General features: G+C 44.1%; 1 protein-coding gene across 4 annotated transcripts in view; it reads right to left on the bottom strand.

Annotated features, from left to right (window-relative positions):
* ASTN2 (astrotactin 2) overlaps positions 1-24276 on the bottom strand; it is an 854016-nt gene that overhangs the window by 725925 nt on the left and 103815 nt on the right. For all 4 annotated transcript variants that reach the window (XM_038744812.1, XM_038744813.1, XM_038744815.1 and 1 more), the window contains exon 2: positions 1763-1950. In XM_038744812.1, the coding sequence (XP_038600740.1) occupies positions 1763-1950 (188 nt within the window). The remainder of the gene's footprint in view (positions 1-1762; positions 1951-24276) is intronic.

The raw sequence follows: 24276 nt of genomic DNA, 5'->3' as shown, positions 1-24276 counted from the left end.
ATAAATCCACTCGATTACCCCACAGATTCACAAGAATGGCAAGCAAGTTTCTAGTGACTTGCCTTGAGTAGGTGAAGATGCAAAATTCCTGTGAAAAGGATGGGTAAGTCTTTGTTTTTCTACTAAAGTGTAGAGACTCAAAACACTCCTTAAAAGCATCACCAAAGATGGAAACAAGAGTAACTCTGATGGCTCTGCGCTCTTACTGTATAGGCCTGGGCTACTTAGTAGCGTTAACTTTATTAATATGGAACAAGTTCTTCCTACTCTGGAACATTATCATTCCTCTTTACACCATCCCTTCGGGGAACTAGGGAGGAAATAAATTTGTTCCCCCATTGTGCAGATGAAGAAATTGAGACAACCAACTCCCCACCTCTGCCATTACCCAAATAGGTGCCATATCCAAGATGTCACACAGTAGCATCTGGATTATATTATCCATATGGATGCCCACTTTTGAAGGTGTTTTCCTGTATTCAGAATGGCTCTTGGTAGCCCCACGTTCTCAAAGTTATTGTCGCTATTTTCACAGGCAGGGAGGCCAGGAGCACTGGGGCAAGCTAGAAACAGGATGAAATTACACCCCAGTGAAATTCTGAATCAGGAAATTTGGGGGCATGCAGTCTTCCCCAGGTCCTCCTCTTCCCAGCTGAGATCCCAGATTTACTAAGGGGAAGGAGTGAAGATGATTCATCCATTTCCTGGATATCAAACTGCTGTTATTGAGAAAGGTGAGAAAGGTCTCAGTGAGAGCGCCTGCACCCAACTCTGCATTTTGCATCCCTTCCACCAGCACCCCATAACTGTAGACTCCTGGTGCATCTCTCACCTAAACTTGAGCAAACACCCTCTCTTTTTCCATAGCATTGGTATTTAAACCTTCATTTACCATAACTATGGGTTTGTAAACTGCAGATCATTAACAGCCACGTCATAATGTGGTGAAGAGTTTGGCTCCATCACTTGGGAAAAAATGAAAAAAATCTCTCACACACACACACACACACACACACACACACACACTCTCTCTCTCTCTCTCTCTCTCTCTCCTCAAGAAACACAAAAGGTCTTGATTTTCCCCTCACATGCCACATGTTAGTTGCAACGTTTCAGTTGATGACTGGCTGGGTTTTTTTCCCCCTAAACAGCAAACCTACTTGTCTCTGTTCAGGCAAAAATGAGACCATTTAAATGCAAGAAACTCATAAATCAGCATCAGTGAGCAAGAGTACATATTCCAAACACTAACTCCAGTGTATATTTCCTGAAATCCAATGGTCTATATGGTCCATGGCCTCGCATTTTTCCCAACCAATGTGCAATGCTGAGGACCTTTGCTCTGAGCTCAGACAGATCACCCATAGCACCACTGTACCAGGACAAACACCGTTATTGCTTCTAAGAAGCAGCGCAGGGAGGGGAAATCTGTAAATAGGTGCAGGAAGAAGCCAGGGAAGGTTCCCTGAAGTCTTCAGTTTCCTAGAGCAGACCCCTGGGCCCAGGCAGAAAATGGTGTCAGATGCTGAACAGACATTTCCATAGGTCAGAATCAAAAGGCCAAGGCAGAGGCGAGCCTTTTATTTTGCTTTAAAAACAATCTGTTTGCCACTTCTGACAAGCGATGGATGGGGACGTGTCAGTTCAAATGACATCAGGACAGATCCTCAACTTGGCTCCTGGAGCCCCGTCCTCGGTCAGGCCTAGCAAGCACTTGATCCAAACTACCAACCTCCCACCTAGGAAGACTGGGTTCACTCACCATCACGGATATGTGCAGAATGTGCATCTGCTCATCTACAATCTCTGAAGGCTCTTGCAGCGTGGGAGGGGTGGCTCGAGACAGCTGCTCAACGTTGCTCATGGATACGTGGAAGTAGAGAGTGCCGTTCTCCAGCCATTGTTGCTTCCAGTGCACCAGGGAGATATCCGCCACTGTGCCCGACATCTCTGAAAGAAACCAAGCCAAATGGTTGCGTGAGGCAAGCAGCCATTCTGTTCTCTTGATGACACCCAGGTCTAGGAGGGAAGCACACTGGAGATAGGCAGGCAGAGCCAGACCAGCAAGTTTATCCTGAAAAGTGTTTAAGGGTGTTTCCAAGGGTTCAGCTCAAAAAGAGATTTTACAATTCTGTAAGAGCTTCATACTTTCTCTTCACTGCCTTCACAATGTGTACTGAGTGCCAATGACCTTGGGCAGAGAGTCAGTGATAAGGTAACATCTTCAGAAAGCCAGTCTCGAGAGTCTAATGTGCTTCATTCACAGGTAGAAGATAGAAAAAGCAGAAGCCATTTCTTCTGATCAAAGTCAAATTTAACTGGGCTATGGACAGGCAGCAGATGGGGTGTTCTACCACCTCTCCCAAAGAAGCACCTGAAGAGCTACCAGGCAAATATGTCCAGCCTGAAAGAAAGTGGGGGCCGGCTGAAGTCCTCTAGAAAGTCTTTAGAATGACCTGATCTACTTGGTTCTGGTTCAGAGCAGACATCTCCTCCTCACCCACCCCGTCTCACTCACTTGGCCAAGGACAAGGCCCACTTGAATCACCTGCCTCCTCCATCACTCACACATGGTCCTGGATACTCCAGAGTAGATTGAATTGGCCTGGGGGATGGGACTGGGTGAGTTCGGGTTCACAGCACTGAAAAAAGTTTGGAACTGAAGAGCAAACAGCCAGGCACAGCAGGTTTTCTGCTGCACCCCCAGGTTCATAATCAGAGTCGTATGCCCCTCTACCACCATTTCCATTCACTTCACTTTAGGCTCCCCTACAGCCTTCTAATTCCCATGGGGCAGCAGGGAAGGCAAACATATGCACATCATAAGCCCTGTTTTCTTCATTCTGTTCCTGCTGTTGCTGTTTCCACTGACTGCTGCCTGCTCTCCAATAATGGAGAGCCACACAGAGACTGGCTGAGGATCGCAAAGCCCAGTTAAAGCCACAAAGCATTAAACGAGCCTATTCTAAATGGACCTCCAAGGGTATCCAACCAACCATTATATGAGATCCCCCTGCAGGGCTCATCCCTCACCCTCCTGCTCTGTTTCCAGCAGAAAATCTCCAGCGGGCACAGCATCTCCTCCTGCTCAGACATCAGGGGAAAGGCACCTGAAGAGAGGAGACCAGGGTCCCTGCAGACTCTATCATTCATTCTTTGGGGCCCTGTCTCATCCATTCATCAGAATGTAAATAACAAAAGGAGAACCAGGGATTTCATCTGGGACTTTGTACAGCCCCTGGAAGAAACCCCTCCCATCCTACTGCCCTATTTTGAAGGTGGGCTGGAATCCTCACTCTACATCAATAAATGGTATTTACTGAGTTTGTAGCTTGTGCAAATCACATTATTAAGTACTTCACAGAATACAATAGAGTATGTGTTCATACTGATTTCAATCTTCACACCATAATTGGAAATTGGTAAAATCAAATAGCCTAAGTGGAATAGGGTGACAAAGTCACATTCAGCATAGATCACAGTAACTCTCTAATATTTAAGCCAATTTGATGACAGCATATTAGGAAAGAGGAACTCCCAGAGACCAGAAGCCAGAGATCCTGTCCTTAGAGGACCCACAGACAAAATATAGCCACACAACTGTTGACAAGACTCCAACAGATTCACTGAGGGGCTGGCTCCACTGCATAAAGAAATGTGGTACTGTCACTCCCTCTCAGCCTTTTCTCCTACAATCTGTGGGAAACCTTTAGAAAATGGTGAGCTCCCATATGGTGGAGTTTCGGGAAGTAGTCCAACTTTTGTGACACTATGACCTAGCAGAAAATCCTAGGTCTGAGGCCTAAGAGATTTATTCCTGAGTCTATTGTGCTTTGAGACCATAGGCAAATCCCTTAACCTCTCTGGACCTAAGTTTCCTCTTCTTCAAAGTGGGCAGCAGGATACCTGCTCCTCCTTTCCTCTCAGAGTTGTTGTTGCATTAAAATGAAAACTAACATGAAAGATCTGTAGAAAAATAGAGCTCTACTGACAAAGTATTATCACCATCCTACACTTCCACCCCATTTCCAAAACGCTTGTGGGATCTGCTTCTCTCCTTACTGTGGGTTCTCTGGGCAAATACTACTTGCCAAGTGGGGCTAAAAAGCAGCAAACAAGTTGCCTGTTGTTCTCAGGGCAAAACCAGAGACAGGCTTCTTTCCTTTCCACTTAGGGGCCTGTCAATCAGATTTCCCCTGCCCTGTCACCACACACTGGGCCCCGCAGCTGTGCCCCTGGCAGGGAGCCAAAGAAACAAGGTTAAGCTATTATGGCAGACTTCCTTGTTCAGCACCCTGCTAATTATTCCATCGATACATGCAAGATATTGGCCAGTATTGCTTAGGTCCAAATGTGAGGAGGGAGTTTGTCCTCAGAGCTTATTATCCCCACTTAACCAGCAAGCACGAGCTCTTTGTAATTCAGGTTTGACATTTGCCTTACTACCTGAGAGGGGTTCTAAACTGAGCTTCCCTCTCTGGACAATCTGAGTGTCTGTCAGGCTGTGAGAGGAGGCAATCATAATAATAATAATTGCAGTATTTGTTTAGCACTTACTATGTGCAAAGGACTGTTCTAAGCGCTGGGGAGCATACAAGGTGATCAGGTTGTCCCATGTGGGGCTCACAATCTTAATCCCCATTTTACAGATGAGGTAGCTGAGGCACAGAGAAGTGAAGTGACTTGCCCAAAGTCACAAAGCTGACAAGCGGTGGAGCTGGGACTTGAAATCATGACTTCTGACTCCCAAGCCCATGCTCTTTCCACTGAGCCATGCTGCTTCTCTATCATCTATGTTTTTCATCTGTATGGGAAGCACATTGGCCTATTGGAAAGAGCACAGGCCTAAGAGTCAAGAGATTTGCATTCTAATTCTGGCTCTACCACTTGCTTCCTGGTTTACCTTGGGCAAGTCACTCAACTTCTCTGTGCCTCAGTTTCCTCATCTCAATAAATGGGACTACCTAATCTACATCCCCACCCCAACCCCCCTCACACTGTTACCCTCATGTGGACAGGGACTGTCTCTATTTTGTTGTATTTTGCCCAGTGCTTAGCATTTAGTAAGCATTTAAATACCATCTTTAGCATTTATTATTTTTGTATGGAAAGGAGAGTAGTAGCATCTATGTTTTGAGCAGAGCTTAATAATTTATTGAAATGTTCTTTGTATGGTTCTTTTTAAGTACTTACTATGTATCATTCACTGCACTAAGCACTGGGATAGTTACAAGATAATCAGGTTGGACACAGTATAAATAGCAAGCTGAATGCATGTACTCCAGTCCTCATAGCTTCCCTTTGAGGTGGGTGGGGCATTAAAATTCTTGATTTATAGAAGTAAAAACTAGGCCCAGAGAGGTTGTGTGTCTTTCCTAAGATCACACAGCAGTCATTATCAAACTTGGGAATAGAGCCCAGCTTTTTGATACCTAAGTATCTTAACTACATATTCCACAAGAAAACAGTTTCCTCATCAGACAGCAAGCACAGCTAATTATGTTTGACCACAGCAGAGCAATTTCCCCATCTCCTTTTCCAGAATCATGAATTGCCTCAGCTCCCAATTTCACAGCCTCTTTGAGAGGCTATATTTCCCTTTCTTCAACCTACAAACAACTATTGGTTCTTATCAGGTCAGTTTTGGAGCTCAGTATTGTTGGACACCACTGGAGGAGTAGGAATCTGTATCCTGTGAACAAAAGCTTTGGAAAGACATCACCCACCCCCTCCTCCCCTGCCTTTTCCCATGACCCCTGCACATGGTAGTAGTAATAACAATAATGTTTATTAAGTCCTCACTACATGCCAAGAACTGTCAGAACTGTAGAGGAGCAGCACTAGTTTATACAGCATGTATCTGGGAGTCGTGGTCTAATCCTGGCTCCACCACTTGTCTGCTGTGTGGCTTTGGGAAAATCATTTCACTTCTATGGGCCTCAGTTACCTTTTATCTGCAAAACGGGGATTGAGACCATGAGCACCACGTGGGACAGGGACTGTGTCTAACCTGATTTGTTTATATCCACTTCAGCACTTATTAATAATAATGATGCTATTTGTTAAGTGCTTACAATGTGCCATGCACTGTTCTAAGCGCTGGAGTAGATAAAAGGTAATCAGATTGTCCCGAGTGGGGCTCACAGAGTTTATCCCCATTTTAAAGATGCAGGAACTGAGGCACAGAGAAGTTAAGTGACTTGCCCAAGGTCACATGCTGATAAGTGGCAGAGCTGGGATTAGAACCCATGACCTCTGACTCCCAAGCCCACGCTTTCTCCACTAAGCCATGCTGCTTCTTTAGTTTAGTGCCTGGCATGTAGTAAGCACTTAAATACTATAATTATTAATAAACACCAAGGTGGATATAAGAATAGCCCCTGTCCCACATGGGGTTCAACAGTCTAAATAGTAAGGAGGATGTATATTTAGTCACTATTTAACAGATGAGGAAACTGAGGCACCAAAAATTGAATTGACATGCCCAAGGTCAGACAGCAGGCAAGGGGAAGAGCTAGGATTAGAACCCAGATCCTCTGACTCCCAAGCCCCTGCTGCTTCCCATGTGCGTTGACTAGGATGCACATGGAACCCCAACAGAAATCTCTGGGAAACCAACACCTCAAGTGCTCCTACACCTCGAAGGTTTGAGTCTCAAACCCTTACTGACAAAACTCACTTCTGAATCACTTAAGGAGAAATGTTCTCTTTCCACATCTGCTGCCTTGTAGCACATAGCTCTTATAAGAATCCATATCTTTTCTTCCTGTGTTGTAGCTTGACTGCCTATCTCTTATTGGAAAGCCATTGGGGTGTCCCTACACACGCTGGGAAATCTTAATAAAGGTTCCATCTGATTACATACAAGTTGGGCCTCCCTCTTCCATATCAGACTTGCGAGAAACCAATTTAGCCCAGCGGCAGGGACTGTGTTGATTTCCATGTTTTGTTCACTCTGAATGCGCTGCCAGCAGACAGTAAATGTTAACTCACAACAGCAACAACTGGAACACGGTAAATACTGAATGATAACAGCAACATTGCAGGGCTCTCTCAAATACTTCACAATCCTGGGGAGCAGAGAGGGTTGGGGGAGGAACTTCACTTGACCGAGAGAAGGAACCACCTCTGTTTTTTGCGCAGAGCTTAGTAATTCATTGAAATGTTCTTTTTATGGTTCTTTTTAAATGCTTACTGTCGTTCACTATACTAAGTCCTGCTGTAGATACAGATAATAACAATAATGATGGTATGTTAAGCACTCACTATGTACCAATCACTGTTCGAAGCACTGGGGTAGATAAAATGTTATCAGGTTGTTCTATGAAAGGCTCACGGTCTTAATCCCCATTTTACAGATGAGGTAACTGAGGCACACAGAAGTTAAGTGACTTTCCTAAAGTCACACAGCTGACAAGTGGCAGAGTCAGGATTAGAACCACAACCTCTGATTGGACATAGTTTAAGTAGCAGGCTGAATGCATATATCCCTGCCCTCATAATTTCTCTTTGAGGTGAGTGGGTAAGTCTTCAAAAGAAAACTGACCTGTCATCCTGAAGACAAGGTCAGAGTCCAGGAGTGAGAATGTGAGAGAGATGAGTCCAACTCTCCTCTGATTGATTTTTTTCAATTGCATTTCTTCCCTTCTCTCTTTCTACCATCCTTACACATAAACATTTCATTGAAGTCTTCAAGTCACATTACAATCAGACTTGAAGGAAAAAGGGCCTAAATTGCATTTGGTTGGGAACCAAGAAGATTCCCATAAAAGCAGATTATGCTGACATGATGAATATAAAATGAAACAGCAGATATTAAAGTTGGGGAATTGTTACGCCATGCCTTCCGGCTCCATGCTGACTCCATCTCCGTCTTCGCCCTCCCCTGTGCTTGGTTTTACTGAAAGCATAAAGAAACACAGTGATAGCCTTTTCATCTACCACTTTATTTTCAAAACAGGCCGCAACTCCTGAAATATTCAATGGACTCAAGCCCCCCACCGCCCCGCCGATCAGACTGATCATGAGGGACTCATCCTCCCTCACTATTTCCTGAGGTTGAGCCCTGCTTTATCTGTCATGTTGTTTTTACAAAGCATGTTTCTGTTTAAATGGCTTGTTCTTCCTAATCTACCATGCTTATTGTATTTTTATTTAATTCCTGAAGGTCATCATTAAAATAAGCCATTTGGTTTATTGCTATTCGTCCCAGTAACATCTCCCCTATGAATAACTAAAACTGCTTGTGCTTATTCAGAGCTTACTGGTCTGCCAGACATGTCTTCTCAAATAGCCTTTAAAGAATGAAGTGTTGCCAAGGATCAGTCCTCTCCATTGGAGGTGGTGCTTGGAGGTCTGTGCACAAGGCAATGGGTCACGACTTCAAAGCTGGGAGTTGGAATCCGGGTGCAACAATCAACTGACTTGGAGTAACAGTGATGAATGATTTCGACACACTGGACAGCCTCAGTCTCCCTATCTGACCCCTAGAACAGACTTGGGCTAATGGACAGTGAATGATGCATCCCTGCTAGGTTCAGTCCTCAGGCCCCAGAAAGACATGGGCAAAGCAACACATCTTAAGAAGCTACATACCCCAGTTTGAACATCAGTCAGTTTCCTGCTGGCAGAGGGAAGTTTAAAGGGAATGAATGTCTTTCTCCAGACTTGGTGAGGATGACAGCAGCAGGCAAAATGAGGTTCTGAGATTGGGATTTAGTCACCCGAGCCTGGATAAGCATAACCAAAATCTGGCTGTCTATCCAAGCTCTTATATTTTTCTTCATACCTCTGATCCACTCCAAAGTTTTTCTGTGAATCCAGTTTTCCTTTCCACTCCCCAGGGCCCTCCATCTCCACCTGCCTTAAGACTGGGAAGAATGAGGGTTCATACTGTGATTAATTAGTCCCAGTGAGTGTGCAGAACACTTTTTTTTGCTTTGTTTTGTTTTAATAGTATTTGTTAAGCATTTATACTCTGCCAACTACTGGGATAGATACAGGACAGTCAGGTTGGACACAGTCCATGTCCCGCATGGGGCTCAAGGTCTTAATCCCCATTTTACTGATGAGGTAACAGGCATAGGGAAGTTAAATCACTTGCCCAGGGTCACAGAGTAGTCAAGTGGCAGACCTTGAGTTCTAAGCCAGGTCCTCTGACTCCCAGGCTTGTGCTCTTTCCATTAGGCCATGCTACCCCTCAGTTCAAAGAAGCCCAGTAGACTAAGTTAGAGAGTATCCTTACCTCTCCTACCCTAACCCCCTCTAGATTGTAAGCTCCCTGTGGGCAAAAATGTGCCTACCAACTCTGTTGTTTTGTACTCTCTCTAGCACTCGGTACAGTGCTCTGCACACAGTATGCTACCAATAAATTCCACTGACGGACTGCTTAACTACCTAGTTTGCTTCAGGGATCCTGCATTCTCTTAATACTGTTTCCTTCTGTAAAGAATCCATTCTCCAGCAGGGAAGTAGCTTCATCTCTAGAATCATCATTATTAGTAATAGTAATAGAAATAATAGTAGAAATAGTATGAATTTTGCTCCCACTGGGTTCAATTCACTGTATTAGTAGCTTGGAAAGGACACAATGAAGACACATTCTCCACATGCAAGGAGATTACAATCTAAAGGGGGAGACAGACAGAACAATATTTACAAATAGGGTATTTGAATGTACAGCTGAATTGCATGTATACAAAAGTGCTGAGGTATATAAATGCTGGGGATGGCCAATGAGTTTGTACAATTAGGCAACACTATGAGAAACAGAGTGGCCTAGTGCAAAAAGTATGGATCTGAGAGTCAGAGGACCTGGGTTCTAATCCCAGCTACCCCAACTGCCTGTGTGATCTTGGAAAAAAGTCACAAACTTATCTATGCCTCAGTTTCATCATCTGTTATACCGTGAGTCCCACAGCCTCATCACTCCTCATCTGTTAGACCACAAGCCCCATGAGGGACTAGAACTATTTTCAGCCTGATCATCTTGTATCTATCTAGTGCTCAGTATAGTGCTTGGCACATAATAAGCATTTTACCACAATTATTATTATTACAATGGGAGACATGTTGTTGGGTGACCTCAACCCTGTCACTGAGGGGCGAGTCCTGGGAGAACCCACTCAAAACTTTCATTAGTTCAGTTCCAAATGACCTACATCTCAGCTGTTCTCTTACAGACAATTCTGTGGCAGCAGGGAGGATCCTTGAGTACAGAAACACTCCCTGATTGTCAGCATTAATTTTCCCAGACTCTGCTTCAAAGCTGCACAATTCAACTTCATTGGTACAACATCATTCACACAAACTGTTTTCCAAAAATGCTCTGCCGAGATAAATAATACAGTTTACTGAGCTAAAGAATGGTGGGAAAGAAAGAAATTAAGAGGTATTGGCAAGGGAGAAAAACATATCTTTTCAGATTAGATTTGAAAATAGATGGTGACTTGATGGAATTGGATGCCATTACTCCTAGTTATACCACCCTAAACAATTTCCCTCTCTTCTCTCTGTGTATGTGTACATTCATTATATTATCCCCTTAGTTGTTGTATAGCTTGGCTAAGCATACTTATTTTTCTGCTCTGTTTTTTCAGACATCCATGAAGTCTGGGAGCACGTGCCTCATGCTGCAGAAAAACAATTTAAGGAATCTGGAGGGAGGCAGAGGAATCCAAGGAAGGGGGATTAGGAAAAGAAGAGTCTATTAATATGCTTCTCTCCACTCTTTCTGGATAGCATAGAGGTAGGAGAAGCAGCCAAGAGGGGCCAACCTTTTCTTGGAAATGGAAGCAGTGCATGAGGGTAAGATTTTTGCCACCCTCAGATCCTACAGTTACCTAATAAGATAATGAGGAAGACATCTTCTCCCCCAAGCAGCGTGGCTCAGTGGAAAGAGCACAGGCTCTGGAGTCAGAGGTTCAAATCCCAGATCTGCCAATTGTCAGCTGTGTGACTTTGGGCAAGTCATTTATCTTCTCTGTGCCTCAGTTACCTCATCTGGAAAATGGGGATTAAGACTGTGAGCCCCCTGTGGGACAACCTGATCACCTTATAACCTCCCTAGCACTTAGAACAGTGCTTTGCACATAGTAAGCGCATAATAAATGTCATCATCATCATTATTATTATTAAATCCTCTCCTCTGCCTTAACTTTCCCAACTCTTAAATCCACAGTCTTGGTATTATTCTTGACTCCCTTCTCTCTTTCAACCAGCATATTCAGTCACTAAATCATCTTGGTTCTTTCTTCATAACATTCTCCAAAATCTGCCCCTTCCTCTCCACCCAAACAGCCACTACATTGGTCCAGACATTTTTTGTTGTTGTTGTTTTAAAATGGTACTTGTTAAGCTCTTACTATGTGCCAGACACTGTACTGAGAGCTGAAGTGGATACAAGCTAATCAAGTTGGACACAGTCCATGGTCCACAGAGCTCATAATATTAATCCCCATTTCACATATGAGGTCACTGAGGCACAGGTAATTAAAGTGATTTGCCCAAGATCTCACAGCAGAAAAGTGGTGAAGCTGGTATTAGAACCCATGTCCTTCTTATTCCCAGGCCTGAGCCCTATCCACTAGGCAATACTGCTTCTGATCCCAATGTGATTTAATTATATAACCTTCTGAACTCCAGTCAGACACTTCACCATTGATACATGACAAGAAGCAGCATGGCTTAGTGGAAAGAGCATGGGTTTGGGAGTCAGAGGTCATGGGTTCTAATCCCAGCTCCACCATTTATCAGCTGTGTGACTTTGGGCAACTCATTTAACTTCTCCATGCCTGAGCCCCACGTGGGACAACCTGCTTACCTTGTATCAACCTCAGCTCTTAGAACAGTGCTTCTCACACAGTAAAAGCTTAAATACCATAATTGTTCATTATCAATACCAAATACCATAACCTTCTTATAGGCCTCCCTGCATCGCCCCTTTCCCCTCTCCACTTGATACTTAACTCTGTTGCCTGGATCCTTTTTCTAGAACATTATTTGGTAGACCATTCCCCACTGCTTCTTCATTTATTCTCTCAGCCATTCCCACAGCACAAATGTATATATTTGCAATTTATTTATATTAATGTCTATCTCCCCCTCTAGATTGTGAGTTCGTTGTGGGCAGGAATGTGTCTGTGGTTACATTATACTCTCTCAAGCATATAATACAGTGCTTGGCACACAGTAAGTGCTCAATAGATATGACTGAATGAACTACTCAAAATCTCCCAGTGACTGCCCATTCAGCTCTGCATCAAGCAAAATCCCCTGACCATTGCTTTTAAGGCGCTAAATCAGCAATCCCCCCTGCCTCAACCTATCCTCACTCCCCTTCCATTATAATCCAGCCTTCATGCTTGGTTCCTCAAGATTCGTTCAGTGTCTTGCTCTCCTCTTCGCACCTTTGGCCTCTTAATCATGCCCTCCCTCTGCCTGGAATTCCCTCCCCCTGCAAATCAAGAAGACAACTGCTCTCCTCATCTTCAAAGCCCTTCTAAAATTCCACCTCCTAAAGGAGGCCTTCCTTCAATCTCTCATCTCCCCTCCCACTGCCACCAACATGACTACCTCAGCACTTGTGTCACCTGATTCTATGGGCACTCACCTCTCTCCAGTCCCCACAATATCCCCAGTTGCATTTATGTATATATTTTTAAACTTTGTTGCTTTCCCCTACTTGTAATTTATTTTAATGTCTGTCTTCCCCGGCTACATTGTAAGCTCCTCCAGGGTAGAGATCATGCCTGTTGGGTAAGGACTGTCTCTATCTGTTGCCGAATTGCACTTTCCAAGAGTTTAGTACAGTGCTGTGCACACAGTAAGCGCTCAATAAATATGATTGAATGAACTGCATAGAATTCTCCCAAGTGCTTAATACAGTGCTCTTCCCCATAAAAAACACTTAATGTAATTGATTGGATGAGTCCAATGGACCATTCAACCAGAACAACGTGAAGAAATTCTAGGATTACTGCTCTCCATGACAGTGATGGGCTCTGTTGTGCTAACCCCACATGTAGGAAAGGAGGAGAGAGTGAAGACCTGGAAATTTCTATAATGGAGAAACTGCTCATTCCTCAGGACTTCTTCCAAAAGAAAGTGTATTTTCTTTTTGCATAAAAATCAATGGTGTTCTACTATGTGCAAAGCACTGTATTAAGTTCTTGGAAGAGTACAACAGGAAAATTATCAATCTGTTGACAATGGTTGGAAGACAGCCAATAATAAGAGGGGACCTGGGCAAAGAGAAGTGGTCTAGCAGAGAGAAGCAGAATGACCAGGGATGCCCTCGTGGATGGTATTTGCCCAGAGAAGAACTGTTGCTAATAACAACAATAATAATAATAATAACTGTGGCATTTGTTAAGCACATACTATGTGCCCAACACTGTACTAAGTACTGGGGTAGAAACAGAAGAAGCATGGCCTAGTGAATAAAGCACAAACCTGGGAGTCAGAAGGACCTGGATTCTAATCCCAGCTCCATAACTTGCCTGGTGTGTGATCTTGGGGAAGTCACTTTACTTGTCGGCCTCGTCTCTGGTAGAGCAGACTGTGAGCCCACTGTTGGGTAGAGACCGTCTCTATATGCTGCCAACTTGTACTTCCCAAGCGCTTAGTACAGTGCTCTGCACACAGTAAGCGCTCAATAAATACGATTGAATGAATGAATCTGTACAATGGGCATTGAGACTGTGAGCCTTATTTGGGACAGGGACTGTGTCCAACCTGATAGTCTTATATCTACCCCAGTGCTTAGTACAGTGACACATAGTAAGGACTTGAATACCACAACTATTATTATTATTACAAGATAACTGGGTCCCACATTAGTTTCACAGTCTAAGTAAAAGGGAGAACAGGTATCGAATCCCCATTTTGCAGATGAGGGAATGGAGGCACAAAAAAGTCAAGTGGTTTGCCCAAGATCATACAACAGCCAAGTGGTGGAGTCAGGATTAGAACCCAGATCCTCCAAGTCCCAGGCCTGTGCTCTTTTCATTTTCATTAAGTGATTACTTTATGCTAGGCACTGGGGTATGCAAGTTAAAAGTTCCTTTCTGCTACAATGATCACAGTGTATTTTGATCCCCATTTTTCCGATTAGGAAATTCAGGCCCAGAGAAGTTGAGGGGCTTACCCAAACTCACACAGAAGGCCAGTGGTGAACCAGGGAATAACCCAGGTCTTCTGATTCCCAGTCCCAAGCTCTTTCCATTAGACCGCATTTCTTCCTTGGAATGGTTGCAATGAGATGCATCTTAATATTTAACAAAGAATCAACTAGTTCCCCTGGCAATTCCCCCTAGTAACACATTATGGACTGTTCATCCAGGAACAAATCAAAGCTGAGGCTTCCAGCTGCCCAGTTTCTTGGTTCGGAAAGTGCTCTTCCAAATCCTATATGTCCCATCTAATTTCAAGTTTGAATCTATTGCATTAGTGTTTATGGATTTTCCTGTTTTTCTCACTCAGATGAGCTTTCCTTTTCTAAAATATTACATTTTCCCCTCAGTGGACATTCTGTTCATCAGCCATACAAACCTATTGCTATAGTCACTCAACGGAATACAAGCATCAGGGCAGCAACAGACAACCTTTACATGCCCATGGCAAGGAAAACATAAGCAGTCACTCACTGGATATATCTGCCAAAAGCACACACACCAATATCAATCACTTCTACCTCTTCTATCAAGGAGATTACAGTCAAATGGGTGCACACAATACAATTCCAGATGTGCAAGGAAGAGTGAAATTAGGCAAAAGTGAAAAAGGTACCAAGCATAAAACATGTATTCTGTTGCAGACAGAAACATCCACATCATGTACAGAAATGCACATATATGTGCTAGTTGATACCCAGAATGACCAAGATTAACCTGGGAAGGTTTCATGGAGGAGATGGAGCTTTAATAATGTTCTCCTTCTATACCTCAGCCCATAAAGTTCATTCTTCTATTCCCAACCTACTGTCTTCATTCTCAGCTCTCTTGACATTAACCCCTTGCTCACACCCTCTCTCCTGCCTCATTGCCAAGAGACTACTCTCTCCCCATTTTCAAAGCTCCTCCAGAAGCCTTCTTTGACTATTTCATCTCCCCCATGAGTGCCATGCCCTTCTGTGTCACCTATCCACATAACACTGTCTCACTCTACCTCCCATCTAAAGCACTTAGATATATTTCCTTCCATTTGGCTCCCTTTTCTATAATTTATTTTCATGTCAGTTTCTCCCACTAGATCGTCAGCTCCTTCAGGGCAAGAATTACATATACTACCTCTATTGTCCTCTCTGAGTGCTTAGTATAGTGCTCTGCAGAGTGTAAAGCTCTCAGCATATGCCATTGATTGAACTGAGGAGGATCAAAGGGAATTTTTTCCAAACACCACATACAATGAATTTGGCAAGATACTGAGTGACCAGACCTCTGGTGAAGAGGGATAAAGAGGGGAAGTGCTCACTCCTGATCCCACTCCTCACACATAGAGGTTTGAACTGAGTGTTCAGATTCACTTTTTCCATGTAACCCTGTTCCTCCATAATGCCCAATACAAGAAACTCTTCTGATTACTTTGAAGTGTAAGTGAACCGGTGCATCATAAAATGGTCTGATTTTACCTTCTCGTTTTGAAAACAGCTTCAAACTGTGTGGAGACCACCTGAGAAATTAGGGGGAGAAACGAGGAAAGATGAAAGAGGAAAGTTGGAGGAAGCAGTAAGAGAATAGGGGAGAAGCAACAAACCAGCAGAAGTGAGCAAAAAGAGAGGAGAGTGAGAAATAAGGGAGCGACAGCAAGGAGAGAGCAAGGAATAAAAGGGAAAAGGGAAGAATAAAAGGGAAAAGGGTAAAATAAAAGTTAAAGGAGGAGAAAGAGTCTGGGCCCTAGCTTTTGCCCTGAAGTTGATCTTACAAATTAATTTGGGAGAGAAGGGGTAAAGGGGATGAGAACCTGATACCCAAAATTCCCCTAAGGAATAAGTTTATAATTAAAACTTTTTGTTCAGTTACCCCTTCTAATCAAAGCCTTTTTGGCCCCAGTTTGAGGGAGTGAATGGATATTGATTTGCCCATATTATGCTGGCGGCAGATCATAGTCCGACTCTATATACTTTAAATAAGCTCAGTGCACATTCTGTGGTCTTATGGCTGCTTTGATTGTAATTCAGTCACTAGTACATTACCCATAGTTATAATGCTGGTGGTTGAGCATGGGGCCCCCGGCAGTCTGTAAAATGATTACAGGGCCCTTTTGACTTTCAATTCCATTCCATCCCATTTCTATTACCAGGGAGGCAACCTGAGGACCAGTCACCTAGAAAAGACTGATTCCACATGGCCAGCTGCTCTCAAGGAGTCAGAAAAGGTCTTTCTTCAAGCTCTTACTTGCCAAGGTAACTAGAAGGACAGTAGGTAACCTCTTACACCATGCGAGGCTAGTGGGATGGCCTCCAGGCCAGTTGGAGGTAGGTTTGGATCCAGAGTTGGTATTTTTTTGTTGTAGTTTCTAAAATAGTATTTGTTAAGTGCTTGCTATGTGCCACTAAACGCTAGAGTATCTAAACGCTAGATACAAGCTAATCAGGTTGGACACAGTCCATATGCCAGTAGGGGTTCACAATGTTCATCCCCATTTTACAGATGAGGCAACTGAGGCAGAGAAATACAGTGAGTTGCCCACGTTCACACAGCAAAGTGGCTTCATTTCTCTGTGCCTCAGTTACCTCATCAGTGAAATGGAGATTATGACTGTGAGCCCCATATGGAACAGAGACTGTATTCAAACTGAGATCTTATATCTACCCCAGCACTTAGAACAGTGCTTGCCATACAGTAAGCACTTAACATGTACCATTATTATTATTATTATCATCAAGTGGCAGAGCTGGAATTAAAACCAGGTCCTTCGGACTTCCAGGCCCGTTCTGTATCTACTAGGGCACGTGGTTGAAGTAAGTTGGTTCTACCAGGCTCTGTTCTAGTCAGGGGTCTGGGGACCTAGTTTCTGGGGGCTGCCATAGAGCTGGCTTCAAAATCTGATACCAGAGCTTTTTCCAGAAGGCAGACAGGCAGTCCCACCACTTCTCCCCAATCTGATCAAAGCTATACCCTCAACTCTGCAGTAGCTCCTTCAGGGAAACAAAACAGGTGACGTAACAAAACTGACAATCTCAAAGGTCTGGGCCAAAGGTGACATATAAAAATACAACGTGTATGAATTATCACCATCCTGTCCCAGCCTGAAAACTAAGCTCCCCCATGTCAACAGAGCTGTTCTGCTCCACATGCAATAATGTATTTTTTTCCTCAAATGGGAATAAAGAAACCCACATCCTCAAAATGAGGCTCAGAAAACAGTGTGTCACATTCGGTAAAATTTCCTTCTGTTGGTGTCCGGTTTTTAATTCCCTAATCCACTCAGCTGCCCTGGGGTCAGCTGGTGTATCCATGAACAACACACACAACACTGGCAATGTCATTACTTTGTAACTCCCAGCATCCTTCCAGGGGTGCTCCACACCACCGTTCCATGCAGATGGCTCTCAAGGCTCCACCAGCCAGTGTGCTTCCTTGGTGCCATCGAGCCTTTGGTGTCCAATTTCCTGTCACGTCATAAGCGGTGGGAAGGGTTGCATGAGGTTAAAATGAATGAAATCAAGAGAGCCGTGGTTGATTGACATAGCTTGCTAGATCACCTGACATACAATTCTCCAATACTTTGGGCTTCCAGAGCCTCCATCGCAGAGAGAGGGTGAGAGGAGGAAATTAGATTTCATAAGTCTCCCATTCTCTCAATGTGAACATTAGAGTGGCACCCAGGAAAACTTCCTTCAAGAGCAACAACTGAGAAATGCATTCATTCATTCAATCGTATTTACTGAATGCTTACTGTGTGCAGAGCACTGTACTAAGCACTTAGAGCAGGGTGGCATTATTTCATGTCAGGGTTTTTTATGGTATTTGTTAAGCACTATGTGCTAAGCACTGTACTAAGAAGTGCAGTAGATACAAGATAATTGGGTTGGATGCAGTCCGTGCCTCCCATGGGGCTTACAACCTAAATCCCCATTTTACAGATGAGGTCACTGAGGAATAGATAAGTGAAGTAACTGGCCCAAGGTCACACAGCAGACAAGTGGAGGAAATGGGATTAGAAACCAAGGTCCTTCAGACTCTTAGGCCAAGGCTCAATGCACTAGGCCACACTGCTTCTCAGTTCTTTCGCATCCAGAGCCCAAGAGGGAAGAAATGCTTAACAACGCTTCACAGCTCATCACCACCATCACCCATCCCAACTCCCAGCCCTGCCAGCCCAACAGGAAGCTCCATCTTCATTAAACTATGACCAGTGAAATATTTGCAGAAAAGTAGGTCAGTGGGGAGAGTTTTTAATGGGCCAGATTTCTGGAGACTGGTTTCACCCTCCACGACCTCAGAGTTGAATATAGACTAATGTTGCTGCTGCTCCTCGGCCCCAGACACTGGGCGACTACGCAAATAAGTTTTGATCTACTAATAATAGTAATGATTACTATAATTGTCATTACAGTATTGAAGATTTTACTAGATTTCAAGCACTGTACTGTTACTCTTGCCTTTCTCTGGCCCAGGCTCTCTAGCAGAAGCTGGCATTGGTCTCTGCCCCCCACCTTCTCAAATGTCATGCACCACCACCCCCTGTTCCCTGCGCATGGAGTCTCTGCTACCGTGCAGTGTCCCTGGACTGCCCCCACAACTTTCCTCACTCCTCTCCTCCACACTGCAGTCTGGGTAGAGCCCTGTTGTGCAGAGGATCTCCCAATGCAGAGGATCTCCCAACCGCTGTGTCAGGGGTGGGCTTATGAAAATGAACGGATGAGTTCAAATCCTACCTGGGTAACTGGCTGGCACTCAGTACCTGGACTTGTAGCCACATGCTGAGGCAGATTAAAGCTCCCCGATTTGTGGCTATCTATACTATTCCTTTCTAGGAGTGGTGGTAGCACTAAGTGCTAGGGCAGATAACAGTGCAATCAGATCAGAGACAACCCCGTCCACATGGGGCTCAATTTAAGGGGGAGGGAGAGCATATATTTAGTAGCCATTTTTCAGATGAGCAAACTGAAGCGCGGAGAACTTGAGTGACTGGTCTAAGATCACACAACATGTGTGTGCTGGAACTGGTTGGGGAAGGCCAGGAAAATCAGAAAATAGGACAAAAAGAGGGAAACAAGAAGATGCCAATGTGTCATAGAAAAGCCCTTCCATAATGTTCACAGATGTAGACCTACTGACCTGAATCCTTAATTCAGGAAATCGGTCAGTTTCTGCATCTCCTAACTAATCTCCTTAAAGAAGGCAGTCCCCTGAAGCCCATAGTGCCCTGGAGTTGTTTTCAGTCCCCAGTGTTTCCCCCTGTCATCAGTACTGACTGAGCTCCACCCTTCTGGGGGTGGGGGATTTCTCTGGGCTGACTCTCAAGTGAAGCAAGACCCAAATTCTGGGGCTTCAGAAAGGATTGTTTTCTGCACTAGGAACTCCTGGGCTGAGTCCTTCGCAATGGAACAGCCAAAATTACATCTAGCTATCCACAATGTGACTATCACCAACTCCTTGAGGGAAGCAGAAATCAGCTCTCAGCCTGGGCCACGGGGATACCATGGAACCAGCTTTATTCTTCTAGTGTTCTTTCCATCCACTTCCATCCACTCCATCCATCCATCGAGCGAGAGAGACAGAGAGAGAGACAGAGACAAAGAGAGAACTTTTAGAGCTTCTCTTCTTGATAGGTGTCCTTGACTAAGGGCAGAGCAACCACACCTGACTCCATCCTCGTTGGTGCAGAGAGGATTAAAACAATTGCCCTGACTTGTGACAAGAATGACTAGTGCAGCTGAGAAAATGGGCTGAAAAGTCAAAGAAGCTTTAAGAGAAATCTAGCAAGGAATCTCAAAGGAATTCATTATATCAAGAAAACATAGAATTATGTCAGTGATCAGAAACACCTATCCAAGCCTCAGGAATTTCTTTTTAACATCCATCTTGTTGTCTGTTTCCCCCTTCTAGACTGTGAGTCCATTGTAGGGTAGGGACCATCTCTATATGTTGCCAACTTGTACTTCCCAAGTGCTTAGTACAGTGCTCTGCACACAGTAAGCACTCAATAAATATGACAGCGCTTAGAACAGTGCTTTGCACATAGTAAGTGCTTAATAAATGCCATTATTATTATTATTATTATATGACTGACTGAATGAATTCCCCACAAAGAAGGTGGTGAAGGTGTGGAAGAGACTGCAGAAGAAGAGGCAGTGGGGAGGGGACGCTTTAGACTCCAAACTCTAACCATTTGAACAAGGAGACTCTCACTTCCTTCTAGATTGTAAGCTCGCTGTGGGCAGTGAATGGAATTTGTCTTATTTTGTTGTATTATACTCTCCCAAGTGCTTAGTACAGTGCTCTGCTCACAGTAAGTGCTCAATAAATACAACTATGGACAGTAGGGAGGCTAAAGCTTCTCTGGCTCCCATTGTGTCTGTCCCTGTGGATCGTTTGAGCTGGGTTTTTTTGGGCTGGGTTTTTCTGCCATATTTCTCTTCCATGGTTTAGAAAAAAGAGCACAGGAAAGAAAGTCAGGAGACCTGAGCTCTAATCCCATCTCCACCACTTATCTGCTTTATAACCTGGGGCAAGTCACTCAACTTCTTTGTGCCTCAATTTCTTCATCTGCAAAGTGGGAATGAAATATTTGTTCTCTCTCCCCTTGAACTGTGAGTTCCATGTGAGGCAGGGTCTGTGTCTGAGCTGATTGTATTTATATCTACCCCCAGTGCATGGCCCAAGGAAAGCACTTAATACCACAATTTGTTTTTAGTGGTATTTGTTAAGTACTATATGTCATATTCAGTTCTAAGTCCTGAGGTAGATTCAAGTTCATTATGTTGGACACAGTCCCTGTCCCGCATGGGGCTCACAGCCTAAGTAGGAGGGGAAACGATAACTGAGATACAGAAAAGTTAAGTGACTTGCCCAAGGTCATATAGCTAACAATTAGCAGAGCTGGGATTAGAATCCAGGTGATGTGACTCCTAGGCCTGTGCTCTTTCCATTGGGCCATGTGGCTTTCCATTTATTAATAAATAATTATTTATTTTTATTCAGGTTTCTGCTCCCCTTACCCCTATGTTACCATCTCCACCCTTCTTTCTTTGAGGAAGTTTTCAGACAAGTTTAATTTACTGAGATCTTCCTTTCTACTCCCCTTACAGGGTGTTCAATGGAGAGTTTTTGAGTATATGTGGCAGGTAGACATCTGTTTTCAGTCTAGTGAGATGGGATGTGGAACATCTGTGAAGAGAGCAGGCAAAGGAGATGAAAATGGTTGAGAAGGTAAGATTTGATATTGGTAACTGTATCAAGCCACAGGAAACTTTATGAATTAAAAAAAACCTCTTAGCAACTTAATGCTCTAAAACTACCTGGACTGAGAATTGCAATAAAGTAAACGTTCCTAAATGTGCAGCAACACACAGAACTGGAGAGTTGTTGGAGTTTCTCTGGCTTGGCAAAGTTTGTTGAAGTCCACAAGAACTTTAGTGAAGTCCACTAAATATCTTCATTCTTTAATCACCCACGTTATGAGATCCAAACCCCTAAGACTTTGGTCTAGGAAGAGCATGGCCTTCTCCAACCAAGATGCTGTTGGATCAGAAATGGTCCACCAGAAATTGCTTGTCAGGGACTCTGAAGTCTGAGAGAGGAAGTATGTAAGATGGTGTCTTCTGGTATTTGATATATGGAAGGCGGGGAGGGAAGCACTTTTAACAGATGATCTCTTTTGGAAGTCTCTTCATTAAAAGATGCCAGGAAAATGGCAGTTGAATTATAATTGATTTCTAAATTTATCTCTCTAATTATAAAAGGCTCCCTGGGTGACTCTGTACATGGACAGCAAAGTAATGATTTCCAGTTCCCACTTCTGACACAATGTTGCCAAAGGACTGAAGCCACAAGAATGGCAGGTGAATTCTCATCTTTGTAGATGGGCCTTGAAAAGACTGATTTCTGGTTTTTGTCTCCAAATTCATTCATTCATTCAATCGTATTTATTGAGCGCTTACTTTGTGCACAGCACTGTACTAGGAGCTTGGGAAGGTCAAAATCTACCCACACCTCTTCATGTCAAGGAAGTGAGGCACAAGCACACCTAGAGGGAGATACCCACCTTCCCACATATGTATATGTGGGTGACTGTGTCTGTCTCCCTCTAGGTGTAGGGGGGGGGGGTGGGGGGGGGGGGGGAAGAGAGAGAGAGAGAGAGAGAGAGAGAGAGAGAGAGAAATAGACAGAGACATTCTGTCACTTTCAGGGACTTCTTCACCTTCTGTTTATGTTCTCCAAAAACCTTGCCAATGAACAGGTTCTGGACCACCCCACCCACCTCCCTTCACCCCCTATGAGAGGGGAAGGCACTTGGGTTCTGCCTACTCATAGCCTGAGATCCATTGCAGGTTTGGGAGGATTGTCTGCTGGTATGGGTTGGCTACAGGGACCCCATTTACTTCCTAAAATTCCTGTCCAAACTCCTTGAATGAGTTGTTTATTTGCACTGCCTCCATTTCCCGTTCCTCAAACTGCCTTCTAGACTCTGGTTTCTGCCCCTCGGTCACTGAAAGTGCTTATTCCAAAGTCGCCAATGACCTCCTCATAAGCAAATCTAACTGAAAGCCGTGTTGCTTAATGGATAGAACATGGGCTTGGGAGTCAGAAGAATCTGGGTTCTAATACCAGCTCCTACATTGGTCTGCTGTGTGACCTTGGGTAAGTCACTTCACTATGCCTCAGTTACCTCATCTGTAAAATGGGGATTAAGATTGAGACACCCATGTGGGACATGGACTGTGTCCAACCTATCTTGTATTTACCCCAGCACTTAGTAGAGTGCCTGTCACATAATAAGCCCTTAACAAATGCCATTAAAAAAAAGACCATTGATTCAAGGCACTCAACTCTCCTCCCTTTACTTATCCTCACTTCTTTCCCATTACAACGCACTCTAACCTGATCATTGTTCCTCTGTATCACATTACCCACCATCATCAACCCCTTTTGTACATCCTCCCTCCTGCCTGGAATTCCCATTCCCTTCTTATCCAACAGATCAGCACTTTTTTCAACTTCAAAACCCTACTGAAATCATATCTCCTCCAAGAAGTCTTCCTGGACTAAGTAATCATGCCTCACATCCTATTTCCTGCCCCCCATTTCCCCCATGTACTAATTCTATCCCCTAAGCACTTAGGTACTCCCCTAAGTGCCTCCCAACCCCATCCTCATCACACTTACGTACATATCCTAATAGTGGGTTGCTTGCTTTACCCGTAATTTATTTTAGTGTTTGTCAATTCCCTTAGATTGTAAGCTCCTTGATGGGAGGGATCATGCCTACCCACTGCATTTTCTTTCAAGTGCTTAGTTCACTGCTCTGCACAAAGTATGTACTCAATAAATATTGTTGATTGATAATGTCATAGGGCAGATCTAGGGTTCGTGGCCATTCAGTGTCCAAGTCTGATCCAGGTATCCCAAGCCACACTGAGTTTGGACTCATAGATTCCAAACTGAAAGACAGATTAGAAACCCTGCCTCTGCCATCAAATGTATGGCCCTGGGATGAGCCATCTCCATCTTCCCAATACACCAGGAGGGAAATTTGGCTACCTAGTTCAAGCTCCAGAATGAAAGTCACTGAGAGGGCAAGACTAAGCAGGGCAGAGAGGCAGAGTGGGGTGGTACGTACAGGGGATGAGATGTCTACTGCAAGTCAGGGAGGGGTAGGGAGTAGGGGATGAAAAATATTCTGCAGCCACACAGAGAATGTCATTACCCCAGCCTGACCCTAAGCCCATGTCTTCCACAGTCTGGATGGTGAATGTGCATGATGCAACACCACCATATCCCAGCGTCCACTTAGAGGGGTGGGAATAAACCCAAAACTTAGCTTCAAGGCCAGGACAGATAGAATGTTTGGACTCTTGGGTCAATCATTTCTAGTTTATACATGGGAATATTGCAGCCAGAGACAACAGGACGTGGCTCCGTGGTCTCAACGGACCAAGGACAGAACTGAGATTAAAGAGCCTGACCTTTGCCCTGCCAGCAGTAACTGAATCCACTAAGAAGCTAAGAAAATGGTTTTAAAGAGATCCAGAATATACCCGGGACAAACACAATTTACTGTATATTATCTCCTGCCTTCTCTCAGTTAGCCAGTGGACTACACTAAGCA

The sequence above is a fragment of the Tachyglossus aculeatus genome, chromosome 4, assembly GCF_015852505.1.
Source record: "Tachyglossus aculeatus isolate mTacAcu1 chromosome 4, mTacAcu1.pri, whole genome shotgun sequence".
Lineage (NCBI taxonomy): Eukaryota > Metazoa > Chordata > Mammalia > Monotremata > Tachyglossidae > Tachyglossus > Tachyglossus aculeatus.
The sequence above is the reverse complement of the archived record's forward strand: the minus strand, read 5'-3'. Positions and strand labels throughout refer to the sequence as shown.